This window comes from Strigops habroptila, chromosome 9 (assembly GCF_004027225.2).
Source record: "Strigops habroptila isolate Jane chromosome 9, bStrHab1.2.pri, whole genome shotgun sequence".
Classification (NCBI taxonomy): domain Eukaryota; kingdom Metazoa; phylum Chordata; class Aves; order Psittaciformes; family Psittacidae; genus Strigops; species Strigops habroptila.
In genome coordinates this window covers 18,914,707-18,940,791 of record NC_044285.2, presented here as the reverse complement: position 1 = coordinate 18,940,791, position 26,085 = coordinate 18,914,707, and the positions used below count along the sequence as shown (strand labels likewise).

At 40.4% G+C, this 26,085-nt stretch overlaps 2 protein-coding genes across 5 annotated transcripts in view; one reads left to right on the top strand and one right to left on the bottom strand.

Moving 5' to 3' along the window:
- The window catches only part of ETFA (electron transfer flavoprotein subunit alpha), a 29,252-nt gene extending 5,419 nt beyond the window's left edge, over nucleotides 1–23,833 (top strand). Inside the window, exons 2-12 of the mRNA XM_030496774.1 lie at nucleotides 500–649; nucleotides 2,503–2,584; nucleotides 2,673–2,755; nucleotides 4,187–4,286; nucleotides 5,555–5,665; nucleotides 6,799–6,900; nucleotides 7,687–7,755; nucleotides 8,768–8,850; nucleotides 19,360–19,425; nucleotides 22,747–22,827; nucleotides 23,717–23,833. Coding sequence (XP_030352634.1) covers nucleotides 500–649; nucleotides 2,503–2,584; nucleotides 2,673–2,755; nucleotides 4,187–4,286; nucleotides 5,555–5,665; nucleotides 6,799–6,900; nucleotides 7,687–7,755; nucleotides 8,768–8,850; nucleotides 19,360–19,425; nucleotides 22,747–22,827; nucleotides 23,717–23,755 — 966 coding nt within the window. The 3' untranslated portion in view covers nucleotides 23,756–23,833. The remainder of the gene's footprint in view (nucleotides 1–499; nucleotides 650–2,502; nucleotides 2,585–2,672; nucleotides 2,756–4,186; nucleotides 4,287–5,554; nucleotides 5,666–6,798; nucleotides 6,901–7,686; nucleotides 7,756–8,767; nucleotides 8,851–19,359; nucleotides 19,426–22,746; nucleotides 22,828–23,716) is intronic.
- A 155-nt stretch (nucleotides 23,834–23,988) lies between these two features.
- The window catches only part of TMEM266 (transmembrane protein 266), a 93,370-nt gene continuing 91,273 nt past the window's right edge, over nucleotides 23,989–26,085 (bottom strand). For all 4 annotated transcript variants that reach the window (XM_030496768.1, XM_030496767.1, XM_030496770.1 and 1 more), the window contains one exon: nucleotides 23,989–24,995. In XM_030496768.1, coding sequence (XP_030352628.1) covers nucleotides 24,403–24,995 — 593 coding nt within the window. In that variant the 3' untranslated portion in view covers nucleotides 23,989–24,402. The remainder of the gene's footprint in view (nucleotides 24,996–26,085) is intronic.

Below are 26,085 nucleotides of genomic sequence, written 5' to 3'. Positions count from 1 at the left end.
CTTCTGTAGCTAGAATTTGTCTAAAACTTATAGTAAAAAAACCCAACCAACCAAACAAAAAACTCAACTCCCAAAAAATCCAAAACAAAACCAAAACCACCAACCCTCCCAACAAACCACCTAACCCAAAGAAACCCTACTGGTAAATATTTGCTACCCTTGATTTCCTTCTGTCTTAGTCTTGCTGGTCTAATTTTCACTTTTCAAGGTACTTTGTTAAGCTGGTCAACTGAGTTTGAGTGTAATGTATTAAAATGTTTTTCTTAATATTGCTAAGTATTTTCCTGTGGAGCTTTTAATTTAAACACAGCATGTTATAGGCTGACATCAAACAAGTTTACGCCTCTTCTTTTTTTCACACCTTACGTATCGTGCCTGCTTAATACATATTATTTAGATTCAGGCTCTTGTTTGACAGCAGTGTTTTACAGTTTATATAATTGATGACTTTCTGTAAAGCTAAGTATCAAACTCCTCTCTCTCTGTTTCTTTCTTAAAGGCATCGCTGATCCAGAGGTTTCAGAGTACATTAGTCATAGCAGAACACAACAATGAGACTCTTACACCCATTACCCTAAATGCTATCACTGCGGCAAAACGTCTTGGAGGTGAAGTTTCTTGTTTAGTAGCTGGTACCAGCTGTGACAAGGTAGGAAATGCTATTTTCATACAAATGAAGTAATGAATGCACTGAAACAATACTTGGCAGCATCTTGGTCAGCCTGAAAAATAATCTGTAGTGAAGAGGAACTGTGTGCCAGGAATTGCTAATCTGCCGGAAATGTCTGGCACTTGAATTGCTTCTCTTCTGAAGTGGAAATGTGGATATAGATTTCATTTCACAAGGAAGAATACCAGTAATTTCAATTGTTATAAGCTTATGCAAGCAAATTTTTATAGGACTAAAGACAAATGAATTTTAGAACGATATTTCCATGTGAAGTTCAAAATACAAATATTGCGGTGCTAAGAACTTGGAAAGAAGTTTTGTTCAGAGGGAAACCACAGAAATGAAGCAGTACAGTGACAAATAGGGCTTCTGAGCCCTATCTCACTCTTACTAGTCAGCTGCTAGTCGTATAGCGAGAGTGTATTTGCGACCTAAAATTCTGAAATTAGTGCTTCTTGACTTTATAGCTCACATCTAAAAAGTTTCTCGTGTGTTAGCTGTTGTATGGTTAGTCTAATTTTTATGTGCAAAATGCAGAGACAGTATAGCTAATACATTAGTGACACTTCTCTTCAGCATGATGTATTGTGTGAATAGTAAAAGTACAAATAATTTTGCCTAGTATTTTTCATACTAGGCTATTTATGAATTGTTCTTCTAAAAGCAGTATGTAGTATCTCATGCAGGAGGCATGCTTAGGGCAGCTAATTCACAAATAGGTGGAGAAACCTCAGTGGCTATTCTAAACTGAGACCCAGGTGTTTGAGGTGGAGACCTGGAAAAAAATAGTTGCCTAGATCAAGAAAATAAAAAAAATGGATTTTTGCCTGATAGGTCTGTCTTTGTGTTTCCCTATTCTTCAACACTTGCATAGTAGAAAAATGATTGGGAATGTTTTATTTGGTTTTCAGTAGTAAGTATGTGGTGTCTATTTGGCAATGTATGTCATTCTGGGAAACAGGACTTTACAAACAGGAAGGTTGCTTTTATTTGGGGGGATTTAAGGTTTTTTTGGTTTGTTTTTGGTTTGTTTTTTGGTTTTTTGTGTGTGTGTGGGTTTTTTGTGTGGTTTTTTTTTTTTTTTTAAGATCTCTATTGATAGGACAGAAGAGACAGTTACTCAAACAGATATTCCAGAGCAGCTACTATGGGATTTCTGTTTATTTCTTGTTAGTTTTTGAGAGTAAATGGATACTCAGCAAACTCGGTGTAGTTCTGGGACAACGTATGTGGTCTCTAGGCAATGCTGTCAGTCCTCTTCTCTCTGATCTGCAACAACCCTTTTATCATTTAAACTTCCCTAAATCTAAAGGAAAAAATGCATAAATACAGAACTGAAAATATGCATCACATTAGTACGCAGTCAGTCGCAAACAAAGGATTGCTCCTAAAATTTGGACAAAGTTCCTAACATTGCTCTACATCTGTATTTGCGTTGTATGTTTGCGTGGTAGATACTGACTGATTTAAAACAAAGTAGTTGATGATTATATCGGAATACTGAGCAATAATCTTCAAGTGTTACTGGCTGTTGTAATAAATGCAAAATCACTGTGTAATCCTGTGTATAGGAGGCAAGCTGTCCTAGGTTTGATTTGCTTTGTAGTTTTCTTATTCACAAAATTAATTCTCATTGTCCTGTAAGGCACTATGCTGTGAGTCACAAGATCTGCATTTTGTTCCATCAGGTTTGTTCCGATTCTGAAATTCATATATTCTTGTGTTCCAGTTTTAACTCATCTGTAGGCTGTGAGCAATTTGCAGCAGGGACTCTTGTTTGTTTCTAGTACCTGTTATAATACAAGCTAATGATAATTCATCTGTAATCATAGGTAGCACAAGAAGTCAGCAAAGTGCAGGGTGTTGCAAAAGTTCTGGTGGCGCAGCATGATACATACAAGGGATTTCTAGCAGGTGAGAGTGGTTCTTACCCATTGACAAAAGAAACTTTATATTTGCAATTGATAGTTTTAAATTTAGAGCAATATATTTTTATCCTCAGAGGAGCTGACTCCCTTGATTTTGGAAACTCATAAAAAATATAATTACACCCACATTTGCGCTGGAGCATCTGCCTTTGGGAAGGTAAGTAGATCAAAGTGCATCAAAACTTTCTTGTAGAAAAGGGACAGGCACTGTTGTGTGTAAGAGTGTGGATCAGAGAGGTCAGCCATGACAGCTTTGAGCTTGCAGAAACTTACTAGTTAGAAACACTGTTGTCTGAGTTTTATTATGGGCTGACTTGGACAAAGGAACAGTGTAGAAGAGGCATTCAGTGGTAACCTGCTAGTTCTGTGTACAAAAGGCAAAATGTACGATAACACAAATTAGGTGAAGTGATCTGAAAGCATAATGAAAACTGCAAGGAAAAGCACAGTACGTTGAGATGAAAACTGTATGATTTTCATGTTGAAATGAAAGTGTGCAGACCTATTGGAAGTAAATTTTTTTGGGGGGGGGGAATTGTATCTATCCTGTATGTCATGTACTTTGAAATGTCTGTAAATATATAAATAGCAGACCCAAGTCCTAGCCAAGATGTTTTTTAATGAAAATAGAGTTTTTCAAAACTTGTTTTTGAAGTGTGTTTCTAAGTGTGTGGAGAGCCTCAGTACTAACAGTCTGGTCGACTCCGTGATGCAGCTAAACTAGAGAAAAAGGAAACTTTCAAAATCTGGCTGATGTAGGGTGAATGACGCTGTCAGCCTTCTGTCTGACTACTTTCACTTCCAATCAGTATCAATCTGTATACTTTTTTCTTTCTTTTTTAAGAGAAATCTTTACGTAACTTGTCTTAGAGGTTTTTATTTTATTTTTTCGCTTTAGTTTTGATCTGAAGTATCTTAGTAAAGGTTAAAAGCTTTTGCTTTACAGCTTACACTCCTGTTTTTAAGTGCTTCATGTGAGTAAAGAAATGGGCCCTTTGTGTTGTACCAGATTAGGAGTGGGACAAAAAGCAAGCAAAGCTCTTGCTGTTACTATTTTTTTCATGATTTATGTTGCTCTTTTTATTCTCCTTCCCATTTATAGGGTGCTAAGTAATTTTCTAAGAGTCCATTTCAGAACAGGCGAATAACAATTTAATATTAACTTTTGAAATCATATTTTTAGGGGAGAGTGTGGTGGTTTTTTTTGTTATTGTCTCTGGTAACCAGCTTCCAAAAAATGCCCCCCCCCTTTTTTTCCCCTTGAAATGCCAAGAGCTCAGCAATCCATAATTGTCAGTATTCTGAGCAAATTGCATCTAGATTCAGTTTTCAACTACTGGAGCAAATAACCCTCCTAACTAAAGATACTGAATTAAGGGTTTACTTACAGTAAGTCTCATAAAACATCTAATGTTGTTGCAATAATGGGATTTTATTTGGCTGCTAAAGCTATGTGAGTAGCCCGACAAAGGTCTTAGTTGTTTGTGACTTTGTACAGCATTATGTGAAGTTTAAAATTGGGACAGCAGGCATTCTTTTACTGACCACGTGTGTTTCACTTCGCTGACTTTTCGTCTTTAACTTCTAGAATCTTATTCCCAGAGTGGCTGGCAAACTTGATGTTGCCCCTGTTTCTGACATTATTGAAATTCAGTCACCAGACACCTTTGTGAGAACTATGTATGCAGGTGGGTAATCACAAAGGCATGTGGTATTTGTGCAATAAAGGACCTAATACTAATAACTTCTCTACATAATCCTGTTGTTAGAACCTTGGAATATGATAAGAATTTTCACTTTACAATCTGAATTGCTGTGGCTCATAAAAATGAAATCTGGGGATGGATATGATGCTCCATGGGTGAGAAAGCAAGTAATCCCAACGATTTTGGTACTATCCATTAGGAGCCAGGTCTATCACTTTGATTAATAGAACTTGGTAATATCTTTTATACATCCTGCATTTATTTGTTAGTGTACTTCTGATCAGATTTTGTAAAACATAAGACATTAAGTTCATTGTCCAGCTTTATTTAATATGGCTGGCGTTAGTTCTGATTTAAGATACCACAGGGTTATTTTTCCTAATTAGAAAGACATTAAACTAATTATTTATAGTATTAAATTGACCTAATTTGCAATTCTTTTTTCAGTCTTGTTTCTCTAATGCTTGTCTGAGACTGTGTTTTAATTTCGATATGAGCTCATTAGCTTGCTTTTCTTAATTTTGCTGTACAAGATTGTATCACGTGTACCAGTGTGGTATTACATGGAGTTACATTACCAGAATGTGATTTTGTGTTGCTCTTTTAAGTTGCTTCCCAGTAATTCACAGTTTTGAGATGACTTTGCTTATGAATAGCTGATGTTACAGTGTTTTTCTCTTAGTGTTCCCTACAGCCTCCAATGTGAAGTAAATACCTTGTATTATATATTATTGTGAGAAATATAATCCCACAGATAGTAGGGGCAGGCCTGGTTGTCTTCTGTTCTCATGAATTCATGTGTCAGGATAAAAGATCTACTTTGAATTATAAGCCTTTTTTATGTTTGAGTATGACATTTTTAAAGTTGTTTGGGTTTGGGGTTTTTTTTCCCCCTTTCTGAAAGGAAAATTTTTTTCCCCTTTCTGAAATTCTGAAATTTAGCTCATCCATAAGAGATGATCTGAATGCTTTGTATAATTTTAAAAGCAGGATTTATCATACTTAAGAAACATGGAGCTAAAAAGTAAATGAAAATATTTGTAATTTATGTTTGTTAAGTGCCTGACTTTCAAGTTTTAGTCATCTAAAACTGCAATTTTGCGAAGTAACTTTCTGGCTGTTACCTCTTCTAGTAGAACTGCTGATGTGTTTCTGGTAGTAATTGTAGTTGTTTTTTAAAAAGCCTGGTGTGTCTGATATCTTCTTGAAGAATATAATGTGACCCCCTTTATTTTTTTTTTTTTCCTTAGGAAATATTCTTTGCACTGTGCAATGTGATGAAGCAATTAAAGTATTCACTGTGCGGGGAACTTCTTTTGAGGCTGCACCAACAAGTGGTGGTAGTGCCAGTTTAGAGAAGTGTGAGTATTTGCTTTGGTATTTTGTCGTTTCATGTAATAGTGTTTTGCTCCCTGCATAGTGATGTTTTGTAGAAGTATTTGTCAAAGCAAACTGATTGTCATAATCCTAGCTTTATGATTTTAATAGGAGTACTTTACACTTTTCATTGACCGGATGTGGAAATTATCTGTGGTGAAATCTCTTTCACTTGCTGCTTAAACCTCTGCCACTGCAATCTTGCAACTTAGTTACAGCTGTTTCAATAGCCAGGTTGGTTTTCAAAGCAAGATTGAGCAAAAATAAAGTGGCTGGCTAGCCACAGGTTTTGTTTACTTGGTCATATTTCAATTAAGATAGATCACTACAATGTCTAGCTATATTAGTAGCAGTTTAAATTGCTTTGAGAACACCCAGTTGTTGTTTTAGATTAGTTTTAACTAAATCAGTTTAAATTACTATTTTAATGAAGCCAATGTAGCTTTGATGATAGAGAAATCCAGTCACAGAATTGCAGAATATTCGAAGTTGGAAGGGTCTTCACGATCATCTAGTTCAACCGCCCTGGAGCAGGTTGCCCACGACTGTGTCCAGTCAGGCTTTGAGTATCTCCACAGATGGACACTCTGGGCAACCTGTTCCAGTGTTTGACCACCTCTACTGTTTTCTTTTCTGTGGGCCTTTTTATGACTGTGCTGTAAGTCCAGCAGAGACAGTCATTAGTAGTGTGCTGCATGTGTGTGGGCTCCAGTCCGCAGATTTTTGTGGGTGGCTTAGTACCTGCTCCTGAACCATCCTGTATTTCCTAAATCTCTGGATGTAAGGAAACAAATGCTACTTGATACTTAAGATTAGCATATTGCATTACTTCATTGGCTTGTTTGCCTGTCTTGATAAGAATCAGATTTATTATGCTGGGTTGGTATCAATGTAGTACACAACAGACCTTTTGTTTTAGTGCAGCTTATACTATAGGTTACTTAAACATAACTAACAAAAGAGGCTTGTAACTCAGAGGCACAGAGCAATTACTGGTAGTAGGTAGAATTGGTTGTAGAGTGACCTCTGTGTGAAGTTTAAGCTCGGATTTAAAATGTTGAAAATACACATTTGATCTCTTTTCTTGTGGGTGTTTTTGTTCATCTGCTGAACACAGTAACCCCTCCACCGCCTGTTGGTCTGTCTGAATGGATTGATCAGCAGTTGACAAAAAGCGATCGACCAGAGCTTACTAGTGCAAAAGTGGTTGTGTCTGGTGGTAAGTAGATAATATGAAAACTGCGTTATGTTGCGTTTAAATAATGGTACATCTTGATGAAATCTGTGGCAGAACACTAATGTCATATGTTAATAAAAATATAAATATTTATGATGTAGTTCTTGCACGGGGGCCCGTGGGAACGCACCCAACATATATGTTTTGTGAAGAGGCAAAGCATGAGTTTAACACATGCTTGTAGGCTTTTTAGGAACACTGTCATATTTGGTGAGTCCCTTTTCAAATTATAGCAATACGAAGTGGTTTTAGTTCCGAATCTGTCATGTTTAAAATTGTTGCTAATTGTTAGAGACAGTCCAAACATTATTATGTAATGGCTCTAATGATTTTAAAACTGTTGTGTTTGTATTCTGCTCTGCAGGTATAAAGGGCTAGACTTTTTGTTGTATGCCTAGGGCTAAAAAAATTATTCTTTAGTTATCCCACTACAGAGCTTTGAACCTAGAGCCAGCAGAGGGAGCACAGATTAGTAAAAAAAAATCCTGTTTCTCTGATTTCAGAGAATGGTCTTGATGGTGCTGTGTGCAGGAAGTAAACCAGACAGTGGTGTTGCCTTATACGTATGAAATAATAATATTAATCACAAAGACAAAAGCTGATTCTCCAAATATAAAATACTATTTAGTAATGTATCGAAAAATACCCTATGCAAGTGTATATTTGTACCTTTGCAAATGCAAGTACTCATGGAGAAAGTTTGTGTAGGTAATAAAAAAGATCTTAAAGCATATTATATTTTTCTTCATATTTTTATTAACTTTCTAGGGAGAGGCTTGAAGAGCAGTGAAAACTTTAAGTTGTTATACGATCTTGCGGATCAATTGCATGCTGCGGGTAAACTTGTTTTCCTCCTTTTTTCACCCTGGTTATATTTAAAAAGGTCACATGAAAATCAGTGTTCATATTAAGGTCTTTTATTTTCATATCTCAAAAAAAACTAAAAACCCCGTTAGTTTAGTCATAGGTAAAGTTTTGTCTTCTCCTGGTGGTCAACTGTGTATTTAAATGCTTTTGTATGAAGCAAAAAACTAAACTGTGATATGCACTGTCCTTTGCAAAATCAACAAGTGAAGTTGTGTAAATTAAAAAATGGTCTTAGTTCACTTTGAAGAGCTGATGTTTTCTTCATACATCCTTACATACTGCTCCTTTATAGAATGCCTTTCGCAGCTCTTGTACTTTGAGTGGCTCTGTCTTTGCTATGCTTCTGTATCAACAGGAGAAAACTGACCCTGTACAGTGTTTCAGCAAAATATTCTAAATAAAGGTTGGGGGAGGAGGAAGAACTGTTTGCATTAACACTTAAACTACATTAGTTTTAGATCTTGCATGTAAAAATAAATTTATAGTTCTACATGAATAGCTTTGTAAATCGGTGGCTTCGCTAACTAATGTCTATGTGGCATTTTCAAGTTTCCTTTGATGTTTTTCTTCACTGTGTCTGACTTTTGAGCTCTGCAGCAATGTAAGATGGCACATGTGTTCTATTCAAACTTGGGGGAACATTATGGGGAGGCATTTATGGGAAAATCCTCTTTTGACAAAGCAACAAGAGAAAATAATGGAAATGTGCCAGACTGAAATCCTTGGTTTTAAATATATGGCCCTTTAGTACTGGGAGTAAGGATTTCCTGTTGCTTATGAAGTGCATTAGCACTTAGTATTTGGAAGTTTCAGCCAATGGTATAGAGAGGGATTATTATAAGAGCTTTTAAGAGGGAAATTTCTAAATGCATGCCCTTTGCGTGTGGGACTCTTCAGTAAAATACATGTGCTTTTATGGTGATAGAAATTTGGCTCGCTAATATTTTAAAAGAAAACATTGGAAATATTTTCTTTCAACTAGTTGGAGCTTCCCGTGCAGCTGTTGATGCTGGCTTTGTTCCTAATGACATGCAAGTTGGACAGACGGGCAAAATAGTAGCACCAGTAAGTATAGAAGTCTCTTTCGTGAAAGAGCTGGGATGTTTTCTAGCATGCATCTTCCTTCAAAGCAAATGCTTAAAAATGTGCCAAGTCTTAATACTGAGCCTAGGAAAATCTTAGTGTGCCTGTTGTGATACTGTCACTTGACTGTGCCTTTGCAAAACTACGGCAGCAAGCTGTGATGTGAATCTCTACCATGGGTCAGTCGGGAAGTGTTCTGCAGAATTTTGTTGGAGGTTGTGCATGCTGGATTCTTTCATAGTTGCCTGTGCTGAGCCTTTTTTAAGTTTCTCACACCTCTCACTGATATGCTAAAACGTGTCATTGCCAACATAAACTTGAAATTATATTGGTATGTGGCTTGATCTCTGGGGAGCATGTTTTTGTTTCGTTTACAGGTGATGATTTAGTGTTTAAAGTTTGGTAACCATAGCTGGATTATTGCAATACATCCTAAGCAAAACTTTTTGTAAGAGGTCAAAGTGCAAGAAACCTGAGAGAAATAATCTACAGTTTGGCTGCTGGAAAGTAAAATATAAAGAAGGGCATATTCTAATGAGCAGCTTCCTGTTGGGAAATAACCTGCTGCACATCTGTTCTGCTATGCATCCTGATATCACGGGGCTGATTCCGATCCCTGCATCTTTTGGACGTAGGGTGGGCTTTTCTGTTATGTAGAAGTCTGTGACTACTTTCATTGTTCTTGTGACCCGGGTCAACAGGTAAAGCACACTTGAGCATTTATATGTAGGAAGGTACAAATGTAGCTCATCTCAGTGTGTGGTAGAATGTGTGCTAGCACGTACCGAGATGCAATGATCATGGACGTAAGTAGGGAATTGTGGCTAAGAACATGAGCAGGTATGTCAATCTATCAGATGTACACTTTGAGCTACATAATTGAGTAAACATTTAGCCTTTCAGTCCTCTTTGAGTGTGTATGGCAACAGAAGGCACCAAGGAGCAACTTTTTACTTGTTAATGGTTTAGTGAGACCAGAAATGGAGAGTGAGCTAGAACTTAGTAGAGAAACTTGTCATATTTCAACTGCTGCATTTACCAAATCCCAGTAATGTAAATAATACTAAAAAGCTGTGCATGTCCAAAGCCTTGATAGGATCTGAAATGTTTTGCCTTGTACCATTATGAGCTGCATGTTCAACAGCTTCAAACCATGACTTATTTTTCCAGTAGTGCATCTCACAGGGTAGAGCAGTACTTGCAGGCTCATGTCTTTGGTAACTTCAATTTCTGGAGTCTGTTGTCAGTTCTGCTAGCTGGGTTGTCTTGAACAAGATACTTTGTGCTTCAGTTTTTCTGTCTTGAAATGTGGATGGGGATGTTTGCTGCTTGGTCCTCGTCAGAGGCCATTTGATGATAGCCCTGTAGGGCTAAGTGGAGCTATTTTTAGGCAAACTAGTGTTTAACCTGTAAATCTATGTGATAACCAACTGCTACAAAAAGACAGCTTCTGAGAAATAGAACTATTGATAAGACATAAAGTCCATTTGGTTGCATATTGTGTCCTTCCAACACTCTTGATAGCAATGATTTTAACCTCATCTCTGGAAGGAAATTGTGAGGCTTTACAGACGATAAATACAACCCTAACTCTTTCTTCTGGTGATGTCTGTCTTGGGAGCATAGTATGTAATTGTTACGTTTTTTGTTTTGGACATCGTGCAAGGCAGCTGTAGCCCCCAGCTAATACTTCCCCTTTGCTAAGGGAACATTTGTATTTAAATACAATGTGGTTTCTTTTGATCACGCAGTAGGCATAAGGTTCAACATATTGCAGCTGTAGGTCTCAGCAAGCTAATCAACAGTAACTCAGTAAGTGTAACTGTAGCACACATGGAATTTGCAGGTCCGGAAGGCAGCAGAGCTGGTTGTCACAGTGAGGCAATCTTTAGTTGGTTGGTGCGTACCCAAACCTTTGAAAACCAGGGAGTAAGCTAAGTGTCATTTAACTGTGTATTTTGAAAAGGCATAAGATGAAACTGACCATCTTAGTTCTTCACTACCCAAATATCTGTTAATGAAATGGAGAATGCTAATTTGAAGACAGCTCATCTCTGGTTTGTGTGTCTTGAGGCTTAATAATGAACACTCCAGAGTCAAGGGCATGTAAACAATTACATTGAAACAAAAAAGCTAGTTTTTGATGAAGATACAGTGCTATAACTTGCCACACATGGCTCACGGTAACATGTGAAAGTTATCAGAACATACAGCCACAACATAGGATTACATCAGTGTCATCACTGCCATCTTCTAGAGCCATGAGTCAGGACTAATGAATGTTTAAATGATCTGAGCTGGCATAGTTGCATGGTGCTATATTGTTTTGCCAGCAGATTGATGCATTTCTCATCTCCCTTCTTAACAAATATTAAGTAGTGGGTGATGCAGAGTACTGAAAACTGTAAGCCTCTTTCAAATTGTTCAGGTATTACTTCTGGATGCTACATGCAAGGACAGCATACAGTGGCTTAGAAGTATAGAAAATGTCCTGTTAATTGTATTGACAGTGTAAATTGAATTGCTGGCTGGGTATTCAGTCTGCTGGGATAGGTATCTTAAGTATGAGGCAGTTTAAATCTGCGAATTCTTAACTTCATCTTCCTAATTCTGCTTCACTGTCTTTTTGGTGCTTTAGCTAGGGAGTTATTCTGTGTAGGGGAAGAAAAATTTCATATAAAGGAGTAGAACTGAACTTTCTTGATCAGATTAAGATTACACTTAATTAACAGTCTTCTAGAAGATTACTGCTAGCTTTTCCTATGAGGTGTGCTTGGTCTAGATCAGGGAGAGCTCATGATGTTTTACCTGGAAATTTGCAAAGCAGCTTTGTGCATTGGTTAGTTATATTACTGAGACCTGAGTTTGGTGTTTAGTTTTGAACTGCAGAGGACATGGTGCACACAATCCTGGCCGGCTGGATTTTAAGCAGGGGAAGGATCTGGGCTACACGATCTTGGAGTTTGAGCCATACTTGCTCTCCTGTGCAGCTCTTGGTTTCTGATGGGAAAGAATCTTAGGGTATGTGCTGCTGCTTCTATTAACACTGTCTTGCCCAATCTCAGTGGAGGATTGGAATGCATTGTTTTTAAAGGTCTCTGGAATTGGGTCATTTTGGAGACTACAAAGGGAGAAGAGTTAGTTACAAGCTTGGGAAGAGAGGAGGTGCTTCTGCTGCTTTTTGTGTATGGCTACTGGGGAATGTTTCTGTGCTGAGCATTGGGTAAGAAGGTAATGATCTAGAAGATTTGCTTATTTCTTCCCTTGTGCCTTTGTGGATTTGGTGAAGGAAGGGTAATTTTAGTCATTTAGTCTGTGACTGGCTTCAGTTGTTAAGAGGCCAGGACACGAGAACCTCACAGCCACATCAGCTTTCCTGAAATGCTGATGTATTTAATACATGAACAAACTGCCAGTCAAGAAACAATTGTAGTTCATTTTGCTGAAGTAATGAAATAATGCAGTTGAGGAGTACAAATTTCACCTTTGAGAATTAGTTCTATGCAGTACACCCCCACTTCCAAAATAGCCTTGGATCTCTAAACTTCAAGCTCTTGTTCATATTGGAATTTATGCATTTTGGGAGGAGTGGGGGGTGTGGTGGTTGGTGTTTGAAAGGATCTTTGGTAATTTTTCTTTTGTATAATTTTATTTCAGCTGTTAAAATGTTTGGTGTATTATTTGCCTTTCCATTAGTAGCTTTTTTTTTTACCTGTTGATTTCAGGTGATTGCAGCTCCTATTTGAACATTTTGTCTTATGAAAGAGAAGGCTGATTTGTATTATTTGAGGAGATGGAAGGAAGGAAATTTTTAGGCATAAGTGGATATATTAAAATATAAAATGCTACCTTCCTAATTAAAAAAGTAATTTAGTGTATTCAATGTCTTTAATCAGTGACAACTGTTTTAGGAGCATATATTTTTAAATTAGAAGCTGGGGTTTTTTTCCACTGTGTCTTATATGCAGGCTGCACAAAAATGGATTTCAGTGCTCAGATTAAGCACAGTATGTAGTTCTCAGACTTCATTGTAAGGTTTCCTTCTCAAGGAGTAGACATTGTCTGTCCAGTGGGGAAAGGGCAGCCAGGCAGAACTCCTGTTTTGGTTTTTGTATTTTAAGTGTTCAGTTGGTGCTCTCTTAATACTTTCAACATCAGGCGCAAAATCCTTCCAGGCAACAAACTGAGATGGAAAGCTCAGGAAGGCAGAAGTTGGGAAATACATTATGTAGGAGTAATTGACACTCGATTAGGTGATTGTGTTAGAAATGTGATATGATTGCACAGAAGGCACATGCACTTGGATATTGCATGTGCTGAGAATCCTCGGGTGGGGAAGGCAGGTGGGAATTCAGTGTAGTTCTGATCTGATCACCAGGAGTAAACTTGCTGACCTGCTTGGCTTCAGTGCTAAAGCTTAGATTTCATACCAGAGGGTCTGTCTGGATGCAATGAATTGCAGGAGCTTGAAAAGGGAGGCAGATTTACAACTGTCAGGAACTGACAATAATAATGAGGGGAAAAGAGGCATGTTAAAGAGGTGCAGCTTCAATTGAGATGCTGAAGTGAGATGTTGGTTCAGTTGAAAGACACCAAAGCTGTGGAAGAATAGGAACAACGTAAGATGTTATGTTAGGCAGAAAATGCAGAAGTGGGATTAAATAAGAAGCAGGAAAAGGAAAGATGAATGGCAAAGAAGCATTTCCTGGCAGAGACAGACATGAAGGTACAGAGCGGTCTTCTACAGAACAGTGGAATTCCTGTTGCTCTGCTTCTTTTACAAGAGGGTGGGATACTTTCCAAGCTTGCATATGCCCCCGTATTCTGCTAGGAAGCCCCTTTCACTGCAGTGAGTGGCTTTGTAGCAGTTAGTGGTCATCTTCTTGCTTTGGGAATAGCAGGAAGGGAGAAAAACCATCATATTCTTTACTTTATTGCTATATTTTGTATTTCTGTGTGTTCAGTGGCCATGCAATCAAATACTTCACCTGGCCTGGTTTTGTTTTCTTTAAAATTCATGAGTGACTCATGGTTTCATTGTGTAGTAGGTAGATACTAGCTCTTCTTCACTGTTACATCTCATTGCTTTCTTAGAGATCATTGGCTTCCTTGGCTTTGCATATCTGTCAAGTTTTGTTTCTCTTCACTCTTTGGTGGGGAAGTTTAGTGAAAGTGAAACCAGGTATATTTTATTCCAGTAGTTCTGTTCCATTTTGTTCCCTGGCTCTTTCCTAAAACTACTAACACCAGAATGAACTAACTAATTTGCTTAGTTTCATGAGAAGTGTCAGCCCTGTCATCTTGCTTGTACTCTCTTTAAATATGTTCTACTTCTCAATGTGAAGATCTTCATTATTTCTGATTTCTTACACATACAAGAGAATACTGAGATGCTGAAGTTTCTCTGTTGGAACACATGGTAGATCACTGAATTTCTCCTACCTTTAGCTAGCTTCTTTGTAGGAATGCATTTATGTTGTGTTAGTGGTTTTTGCTAACAGACCAGCAGGTGTGCTTTTTGGTAGCTAGCGGATGGGAGTAGTGTTGGGAAAACTGATTGTTCTTGGGAAATTTATTTTGGAATATCTCCTCTGATAATTCACTATTGTTGAAAAGTAGCTTTATAGTGGCAAACTTCAGAGAGCTGTCTGTGCAGCTGGGACGGAATTTACAGACTACCTTTCTCTGACTTGCTAAAAAGCTAAGGATTGACAACCCCTTTCATCCTGCATTATCCAGTGTAGCTTTTAACTCGAAGAAAACTATGTTCACAAATTGATGCTCTGCTCCTTTGGGGTTGGTGCAGAAACATTAAATTGTACTAAAATATTCATATGTGAGTGCATTTAGCTGAAAGCAATTGATGTGCTTTTCCCTAGAGAGAAGATGATTGCTGTATGGCCCTGCACTCTAGCAGACACCCTAACCATGCTTAAGAGTAATTACATAGCTTGGCTGATCCAAGGTTCTTACAGTGAAAAACAAACTGTAGTTGGGATAGAGTTTAGTAGTGTGTGCTTCTTGAATAGAACATACTCAAGTGCATCAAAGCAGTCCATGCTGGATAACTGTTTGATATACAGCACAGTATATATGAATGAGTGTCAAGCCAGAAAATATTTTATTGGGTTAATAGCTTGTAATTGGAAGGAATATCTTGTATGAAGCAATTTTCATCACAAAGATTTCTTTCTAATTTCATTGTCCTTTTGCTCTTGTGAAGAAAATAAAATATTTGAGCTGCCTTTAAGAAGAGTACGTGTGCCAAAGGGGTTTATTAAACCAGCCTGTTTAAAAGCATGCCACTGGTAGGATGATAAATCGATGTACACTGAAGGTTTTCAGTGTAATTCAAACATTGGCATAAAAATCAATAGTAGCTGATGGTGTGCTTGCGAAGTAACTACCTCATCTTGGGTTGCACCTGTGGATAGTCACTGCTCTCTTACAGCAGCATTCAAAGTGACTGTAAGTTACAACTAAAAACTCTGCTTGTGGTTCTCTTCAGCAAATGTACCTTAACTGCCCCAAGGCAGCCGAAGGCATTTTAGAATATTCTTGTAGGTAGAAATGAGGTAGTAATATATGGCACAAATTATTCTATAAGTAATTGGAGGAGTCAGTATGGACAGAAAAATAACTGCTTTGGTATATTGGTAGTTATAATCATCCACATATAACACCCTTGTGACATTTATCCAGAGTGTAACTGGCTGTGTGGGTTCTGGAGCCAGCTGTGCAAAGTTATGCACGTGAAGTCTCATGGACTTGCTGTAGATACTCATGTGTAAGTTGGGGACATTTAAAGCGGAAACAGGAATTTAGGAGATGGCTAAGAGGGATTTTTTTTCTTTTTAATGATTAGCATACAGTGACTCTCTACAAGACACATCACAGATGTGTTTGTTGAAAAAACAATACAAGGCTAGATTATACTTTAAATAGCAAATGAGATGTTGGATTCCTGGTTTGGAATCTTGCCTTTGAATAGAATAAATCTGGGACTTGGAGTTTTGTTTCTTTTAGGATTGTCGTGGTGCATATCTGTGCTTGCAAACTTTGAGGTCTCTGAGTATTCTGGGATATTGTATGGCCAGACAAATTAAAACATGCTTGGCCTTCCTGCCAGTATGCTGCAGAATCAGCTTTGGCTGCTGCTGTAGGCCTTGTGAGAAGCCTGATGGGTATGTTTTGTGCTGATGCTTCCACAAAGACATGTTCTCATGACTGACACACCAAACCCTTTGGGCAGCAGCATATCTTTAAGTACTTGCTGATTGTGGCTCCCTGCCCTCTGTTTCATGGGCTCTTCCATCCATTCGGCTTCTCATGCCGTGTGTTTCCTCCATTGTGCTGTTACCGTGACCTCTACTCTGCTGTCTCTTCCCCTGTGCTGGTGTTCACTATCCACTTCATAAAAACCAAAGATTTGTGGTATGGCTGTAATGTATGTACAGTAATCATTCCCTGGGCGAATTTAAATTACTGTGAGTTACTGTAAGACAACTGTCTATTCTGGTGCCATGCCCTTTTATCACCAAAACTTTCACTTTCCTTGACTTTAATTGCTTTTGGGACTTTATTTGTATCAGTGCAGTGAGCACCTTTGTACAGAGTCTGTGTGCTGTTTTGTTATGCCATTCTCGTGTGGCACAGTGCAGGCAGCAGCCCTTTGGTGAAAACCTGCCTGTGCACAAACACCAGGGAGTTAATAAATGCCCCTCCATGTCCTGGACTTTGACCTCAGTGCCTGTAATTGTAGGCTGTGGATCAGCCACCTGACAGCAGTAATTACAGCAGCTTCCAGGGACCCAAAAAGCAGGATTTTGGTGTTGGTGTAAAGCCAGCTTTGTTGGTACCCGAGAGGTGCAATCCAGCCTCTGATGCATGCTGGTTGGTGCCTTGCTCTGGGCCTCCTGTAGATGAGCTCCATTGTGCTTGAGGCTACAGTCCTGACTTGGGACTTTGAACTCTGACACACTAGAAATGAGAGGACTCAGCAAAAGGCATGCTGGAAGTTAATGACTTCAGGCAGGATATCAAAGTGAGGGTATTGTCCTGAAAATAACCCTGAGATCTGAATGTCTGAGTCCTTTATGACCTCTCTGGATGCCCAGTTGAATCCTCTCCTTGGAGAGCACTGAACTGTCCTGAATCTTTATTGTTCAGACCTTGTCAGTCCTTTGTGTCCCTTCTACTAAATTGTAGAATAGATTTAAACTAAGATTTAAGCAGTCAAATCAATTTTACAGTATGGAACTATTGATAAAAAACATGCTGTCCTGTGTGTTTTGTATGAAAACATTACTGAGGAGACCAACTGTGAATGGAGCAGTTATGTTAGCCAGAGAGCCCAACACACATAACCTAGAAGGGCATGGTTTGATGCATGAGAAAGGCTTTTTAGACAAGCCTGGTGATTTACAAATGTCCTTTTAATGAAACATCCTTGTCTGAGATATTTTAATAGAACATATACATAGGCATCTGGCTCCTGGCGAGCTGGATTCTTTCCAAAGACTGAACTTCAGATGTTAAACAGCCTGATAAGAGTATCTGGTAGTCTAGATGACTGGCACTTAATGAATTGCTCTGAAAAAAAATCAGATTACAGTAATGTGTTTTTAAAAAGGGCTTGTATTAAAGACAATATGATGTTAGAATAATTTCTCCTGCAACATCTGTTCTTTTATTTAGTATAATTAAAATATTGCATTCTTACCATGAGCTCTTACATTGGATGTATTATGTTACATTGCAGCTGTGGTTAAAATGGATTGACCTCCAATAGTAATCTACTCAGTAAAAAGCTATTGAGGCTAAAAAGCTTCTGAGTGTCTCCAACAGCTGTGTGTTTTTGTGCAAATACGGAGACTAGATTCTGTGTTTCAATTTCAAAGCAAGCTTTTTTAATAGGAAATACTTTGTTCCTGCTGTTTTCCCTCTCTTTCAATTTTTGCAAGATATGGCTTTTGTAGAAAAGTGTAGGAAAGCTTCATAACTTTTATTTATCTATTCCTGTTTAAAAACCAAGGTAATGGGTGAAATCTGTAGCTGTGGAAACATCAGAAAGCAATCTTCTTTCTTTCTGTAACTGATATAATGACTATGAGGCCTGTATGGAAAAAGCAGTCTGCACGGTCTCTGTGGTTGAACACCTTCATTTGCCAGCCTCTTCTGCAGGTGCCTGTTTCACAGCTATGCCTTGCTCCATCATGTTAAAAGCCAGTTAACTGTGCTTCAGTTAAGTGATGCACATCCTCAGTTGCACAGGGATAAGAGTTTTTGACCCTCTTACCCTGCCTGGCCCCAGAAATAATGTCTTGAATTAGATGTGTATGTTCTTACATATGGACCAATCTTGGTATTCTTAAAAGAGAAATTCAGTATTTGAGGTTGTGCCTTTTCTAAGTGTGTAGAAATAACCACCTTGAATCAGTTTTGACAGATGATCCCCTCCTCTAGTTTTGTGTGTTACAGTTTCCTCTTATTGAATAAGTTGGTGAAAAGTACTTTGGTTTTCTTCTGTGAAATTAGGTAGTTAAACAGCTCAGGTTTGACTGCTATTTTGGCTTGTAGTTGCGGGAAGACTGTCATGGAGCTGAAAATGCACTTGGTTTTGGATAGATCATAGCCTGGATGACTGTCAGCTTGAGGGGGAAAAAGTACTTTTCTGCTGTGAGTTAAAGCTGTTGATGTAGATCTATTTGCCTATAAATTTTTATCTATTTTGAACCGAAGTGTCCTTGGTGATGTGAGCTTGGGAGCCCCAAAGTGTATAGATGTTGTTGCCTACTTGGGAAGCACTTCTCTGCTCATCCTGTGCGGGAGCTGATAGTGACTAGGGGAAGAAAAGCTTTAGGGCATGGGAACGTTGAGGGTTCCCTGGCAGTGTTCAAGGCCAGGTTGGACGGGGCTTGGAGCAACCTGCTCTAGTGGAAGGTGTCCCTGCCCATGGGAACTGGGTGAGCTTTAATGTTCCTTCCACCCCAAACCATTCCGTGGTTCTATCACTGTAAGTGCACTAGCTAGGTTCAGGATCTGAGGTGTTCTGTCCTGCCGGTTTGAACACCTGAATTTCAGCTTTGTGCATTCTGTTTTACTTAAAGCATTCTAAAGGCTGCAAACAAAAGCCTGGGTTTTCTCTTCAGGTAACTGCATTATCTGTATGTTATCTTGCTTAATATTTGTGTTGGGAATCTCCAGGGTCTTGGGTAGCATTGAGTGCCCTGTCCTCTCGCTGAGCAGTGTCTTAGGCTTGATACAGCCTTTACTTGTTTTTCGTTTCTCACCAGTCTTTGCCAGCTGCTCCTTTGGGATGCAACTGTAAAAGGAGAATCTCCAAGTGGGGAAGGGAACCAATCATAACTGCCCTTAATACTGACACCTTCTGTAATGTAAAAACTACTGCATGTAATTGGTGCTGAGTAAGAGAGAGCTGAATGAAACTGTCATGGGCACAAAAACTGTCTCATTTTTGTTTTCTTTTAGGAACTTTATATTGCTGTGGGAATATCTGGAGCGATCCAACACTTGGCTGGAATGAAAGACAGCAAGGTATGTAAAGATGGGTGTGCTAGAAAAGATTGCTGAGGAAGGAAATTAGTTGTCTTCCTTGCTTTTACATCAGTACATTAGCCAGTTTTCCAGGTTTTTTAATGTGAAAATGGCCAGTTTGTGTGCTGCTTTAAAACATGGCAGTCCCCTCAGCCTTGCCAAAACCAGATATTGTGGCAAAACACCTAAACCAGAAAATCCATTGCCCCACAGCCCAAAGCAGTGAGTATCAGCAGCTAACTGACTTTGCTTATTTAAAACCCAACAAACCCGTGTGTGCCTGAATTCTATATAATAGCTCTGGTTGTGTTTCTTTCAGAGTATGACATAGTAATTCATGCATAACAATGTGCAGTGTGAATTATGAACTTAGGATTCCATAAAGTAAAAGACGTCTCTGACATTCCTCCATTTAGCCATTCAAATGGAAACCTATTATAAACCGGCAGTAAAACTTTAAAAGGTTTAACTCATTAGTTGCTGAAGCACATAATGCAGAGTGGGAGATGGCTGTTGGATCACAGTGCTGTGTTTGGGAAGAGGAGCAGAATCGCCTGCTGTATCACACTGTCCAGGGCCAGACACAAAACCCTGTGGGTTGTCCGAACCTCTCACAGATCTTTTTAGAAAAAGGATATGTAATCTTTTTCTATTTCCAGGGAATGACCTTGTGCTTTCTGGCAGGAACCAAACCCAGAACTTTGAATAGCTTATAAAACTGAGGAAAAGGTTTGCAGAAATGTATAGCATCCTTGGGTTTAACCAGTGACAGACTAGCGAGTTCACGTGACTGAATGTGACTGGAGTTGCTCTCACAAGCCAGGCTGTGTGGTAGGATGATCTCTGCCACCTTACAGTTTAGTGCTTTTTGCATATATCATTTACATATTTTGGAGGGGAAAATCATGTTATCTGGATTTGGGGTACAGCGCCCCATCTGGAGCCTCAGTCTTCTAAAATCTTGAGCTGATGAGCCACAGTATCGTTAAAAGTATCTTTGTTTTGAGATGCTTGTTCTCTTTTGGGTGGGGGGAGAAGGTGGGTAGCTGGGATTAGTGTCAGCCATTGACTGAGAAATGTGTATTCAGAGCTGCTTAAAACTTGATCTGACCCTCTTTGTACTCACCTTCTGCCTTATCACAGTTAAGGCACCAGCTGTTATGGGAATATATGACTTGAAGTGCCAAAATTACCTTTGATTAGAAAAATATTGGGCAGCAATATTGTCCTGTACTGTAACAGCAAAACCTCTACTTCTTTTAGCTTTTCCAATACCATATTTGATATTTTGGGATGTTCCTTTATAGGAAATAAGGACAGATGAAATTTGTCGATTAGAGATCTGTACTTAACAGTTCCATTTCTCCTATATCTCATAGGTTTTCTGGCGTAAACAAATGTGTTGTAAAATGCAGTTTGAAATGTGTTCTGCTTTCCCTTTAGCCAAAGCATAGAGGTGCTGTAGTTACTGAAAAGATCCAGTTCTTACAAAAATAAAGCATTACAGCCACGGGAAATCTCTGGAGTGTCCCTTGTCTTCCCTCAGCACTGTGAATTGTCTGGCATTGTGAACTTGGACACTCCAGGATATGTTTTCCAGAGCAGTCAGATGCTTTCTACCAAGTGAGATGTATAATTTATTTGTCCTTTTACAGCAAGGTAGAATATGCAGCTTTTGAGGAGACCTGAAGAATTGGCGTTGCTTGCTTTTCTTATTTTCCATTCCCTCATGGGGCAGTTACAGTAGCTTTTCTTTCTGAGGTGTAACTCGCAAAGTTCTGTTGCAAGCAGGGTGATGCATTTGCTTCTTGCTATGGAAGATCTGATCTAGAGCTGAGGTGGAGAACCAGATGGCAGGGGGTTGGAACTAGATGATGTTAAGGTCCTTTCCAACCCTAACTATTGTGTGATCTTAGTAAAAAGTTACTTCAGCTAACAGATGGAGAGTAAGGAGGGACTGGGCTGCTAAACGAAAGCTTAAGCTAGTTTTACAAGCAATTGGGGTCTATTTTTGTGACAAGGACAGAGCTGGCAGTTCCCGAGTGGCCTCCACCACCCTCAGCATTAGGTCTTGTGCCCTGTGACCAGTTCTGTAGAGCATGGTGGGGCCTCAGAGGATATTGAGCAAATATCCTGGGGGAATCACTGCCTGGATTTTGCTTCTTTATGCTGTGGAACTGTCAGCGGAGGCTTGTGTTTACAGAGAGGGGGAACTGAAATAAAGCCAATAAACTTTGGGAAGAAGATTTTGGGGAAAGCATTACTAGAGAATGTGCAGGTTTTTGCTTATGAGCTGGCAGGAGGGCACCAGCAGCAGCACTCTGCTGCAGGTGTTTCCTTCTTGCCTTTATGCTGTTGTCCTCCTTTATAGCGAGTCACAGGATACAAATGACCTGAGAGTAAAAGAAACATTTATGTGGGCCTAAACCCACAGGATTTGCGAACTTCTATCTTTGAGTGAGTGCCATGAGGTGTACGCTACTGAGCTGCTGATCTTGTTGGACAAGTACATTTAGGGGAGGGAGTAAAAGAGACACATGAGCTGTGGCTGCCTGGAAAGGTCAGGTCAGTGTGTCACACACACAACTGCTGTGCCAGGGCTGTCCAAGGAGGCTGGGAGCAGCTCAAAGCAGGCTCAGGCTGGCAGCGTTCAGGATGAGAAGGCAGTAGTGGAGTGCTGTGCTTTGACCCTGCATTGATGCAAGGCTCGTTTCATAAGCTCCTGTTCTTTTTTTCCTCCCATCCTTTATGGAGTGCTCCCCATCCCAGTGTAGATTTTGATGGGGACACCCGCGTGTGTTTTGCGAGAAGCTGTCTCAGATGTTACAGAATGATTTACCTGGGTGGCAGAGTTTAAACCAAGACAGACGTTTTTCTGGACCGTTGCTTTGGGATTTCCATCATCCGCATTTTTCTACAAACCAAATGATGTGTCCCCTTAGGCACAGTTTATATTGTACTTGTTTTAAATGAGTTATTTCTGTGATGGTAGTACTTAGACCTGGCAGGTAACCTTTTGTAGTAGTTTGTTTCTAGACTCTTCAACAGGGAAGGATAGCCCTGATGTATGCAATGAGCTGGGATGGAATTTTATGGCGGCATGTGTTTGTTTCTGGTTGTTAATTTTTTTTTTTTGAGGTGGAAAAGAAAAGATGTTAAAATGCTGCAGCCCCTCTATTCTGCTGCTAGGGGCTTGGGGAAAATTCAGCTGGTCTTCCTGGATAAGGCCTGTCACTGTGATCCAGCCCTAGACATTAATCTATATCTCTTTTTATATGTGTGTATATATATATTCACATGGTGATTTACTGTTTCTTGCAGACCATTGTTGCTATTAACAAGGATCCAGAAGCTCCAATATTCCAAGTGGCAGACTTTGGCCTAGTGGCAGACTTATTTCAGGTGAGGCTAAAGATGGAGCTGTGTGGAATAACTGTTTCAGAGCGGTAACAAGAGCTCAGATAATAGTCTGGGATGTCTGTGTGAGGGTGTCTGCCTCAGGTTGTTTTGTTAAAGAATTTGCTTTCTGATTTCATTATTTTCATGCTAAAAATTGGATCCCTGCATATAGAAGCTGTCAGCTGACACTCCCAACTGTGTTGGGAGTGTCACAGCCAGGCTGCCTCTGATGTGATGTCCTGGCTATGACCCATTCTGTGCAATAATGGCACATAGGTGCTTACATGTATTTTTAAGCTTCATGCAGTATGACAGTACAGCCTTGTTGGCAGGAGGAGATGGGACTTTTGCCTGGGCTGCTGCTCATGAGGAACTTGCGGCGCTCTCTGGGAGAGCTGCGCTGTGAGCCAGCCCGTGTGCACCTGCCTATGGCTTGTGTGTGTGCACGGCCATATGTGCGCCTGGCAGGAGCGTGCTGGGGCTCCGTGAGCGGTGTGGGCAGAAACGCTGCCAGCACTTAATGCCATTGCTGAAGTAGTGCCCGCTGGCTCAGCGCGAGCACAGGCCTTTCTGTGAGCCAGAGCCAAAGTCGCATTCTGAAGAAACACCATGTAGACAATTTCCTTAATAAATTTTGTACGAATGCATTATTTCCACTTAATGGAAATGCAGCTCTCTTAAATAATTAAGAAGCTTTATTCAGCAGGAGAGAAGTGGGGAGTGCTCTAAGCTAGGGTGACCCATAGCCCCTGGAGTGGTGTGCTGGGCATGAGGGGTGGGAGGTTGGAGAGTGTAAGGGGGGCCTGGCTGCTGCATGGGGAGAATTTGGGGGCTGGGGGGAAAGGCGGTGTCGGAGGGAGAGCACACCCTACCCCAGTGCTGGTGTTTGCAGGCGGTGCCAGAGATGACAGAGCTCCTGAAGAAGAAGTGAGTGCCGGTGATGGACCCTGCACTGCAGCTGGGGTGTGGGGTGGGAATAAGGGCAAATAAACAATTGTACTGGAAAGAGGTGGGGTCACTGTGGTGGTGGGTTGTTTTGGTTTGTTTTTTTTGGTGGACAGTGGGATGGCACATGGAGTGGAAGAAAGGAAGATAGGGAAGGCAGGTAGGTAAGAGAAGGAAGGAAAGGGAATGAACGAAACAGGGCTATGAGGCAGGAGGCAGTGTCTGTTTGTCAGTATTTATTCTTGTCCCCACTCCCCCTCCCAGCCTTGCTCAGGCTGGGGGCCAGGCTGGGCCTAAGCTGTCCAGCAGCTCCATCCTGCCCCTGGGCCAGGTTCATTGTCTGTCTGTCTCCCCATGCGTGGTGGGTCCATGTTGGCCCAAGACTGCTGGAAGGTCTGTTGCACCTCAGAGGACACCATAGGTTGCAGCTGGCCCAGAGCTGGTGACACAGCAGGTCCATCATCCACTGTCAGGGCAGTGGCAGGTAGAGGTGAGGTTGGCTTGTCCTGCAGCTGGTGGTCACTGCAGGAGATGCCACAGGTTGCCTCTAGCACCGCTGCCTTGTCTGTGGCAGCCACAGGACTCAGCGCAGTGAGTGTGTCCCCACAGCTGTCCTTTTCTCCCAGGCTATCCTTATGCCTTGGGAACCCTCCCCAGCTGTGGCTCTGGGGGCCCGAGTGTACCAAACTTCTCATCGATCAGTGGGGCAGTCTGTGGGCAGTCGATGAGTGGCTTGAGCTGGAACACATTGAGGCTCTCCTGGTTCCTGCAGTTGTAGACGCTGAGGCGGTGGCCGAGGTTGGGGCTGGATGCGGCTGAGCCTGCAGGGCTAGGCAGCTTCAGGTTAACAGGATCCAGCCCCTTCTGTGCCAGGCAGGCCTCTTCTGACAGGGTTGAGAGCAGCTCCTGCACCATGGCGTGGGCCACCCGCTGCCGGGCGGGCGCGAGGTCAGCCCGTGGGCCAGCGCCACCCTCAGCAGTGTCCTCGCAGGCTGTGCTGCAGTCCGGGGAGGAGCCCAGCGTCTGGCTGCTCTCGCTGCAGGCCTGCGTGCCTGAGCTGACGGTGGACCGCGAGGCGCTGCCCGATGTGACGCTGGCAGACGTCCCGGTGCTGCCCAGGCGCATCGGCACCTCCACTGTGAAAAGGTCAGATGAGATGTTGGGGTGATGGACGTCAATGGCGGCGGTGGTGACCACGCAGATGGCTGCCTCGGGGACACCGCTGTCTGCAGGGAAGAGAGCAGAGAGGAGTGAGTACTGCCAGTGGGGAGGGCCACAGCGGGTGAGTAGAGAGTGTACTACCCTCTCCTAGAGCTTCTCTGCTTCATACGTACATACCTACATAACACAGCTATGTATGTACCACACCTCTCCCTTACAGGGCTTGCTTTAGATACACATGCATATATAGATACATACACATATAGATACACACAGCCATATATGTAAAATGGGCATATACATATATAAATAATACAAGATACCTTCACCTGTGTATATGTATTATATAAAACATGCATACATACACATCTATAGTTATATATCCTCTAACTTTGCACACACCCCCCTTTACATAAATATATGTATGTTGTTGTGTGTGTCTATGCAAAGAATGTATATAAATTCAGTGTGTATATATATGAAAATATATCTATACATTATTACATACTCCCAAACCTTTTATTTAATACAGCTTTAAAAACAAATATCCCTATGTCTAGATGAACACATCTTTTGTATATCCATGTATAATCGGGATGTAGGAGAGGGCTATTAACATACAGATGTATGCGATACTATTTATATGTTTACACATATTATGTGTATATACACACACAGTCACACATTTTTATATAGACACAATCTTTATATATAGCCTTACAGATACGAGGAAAAATGTGTGTGTGTGTGTGTATCTATAATGTAGCTCCATATATCATACATTAAACCTCTATGTATATACACACTGACCTTTGAGTTCATACACACACAAGTACACAGTCTTTCCCCCCTCCAAATACTTCCATGTAGTTGTCATTAAATACTCCTTTTTCTAGATAAACATATATCTATACACGCACACGCAATGTAGGTATCTTCGCAAGTTGCTCACACCCATATTCTTTATATATAGTTATAAAGAACTGCATATAGAATACATTATCTGGGTATGTACACACAGATGTTTGATGCATATACCGCAGTGTCCCTCTTTTAAATACATGTAATTATCTACTGTTAGCATACACAATACCCTACTGTTGTATGTAAGTGTCTGTGTCTACAGCCATGGGACTGTACATATATAATACATCA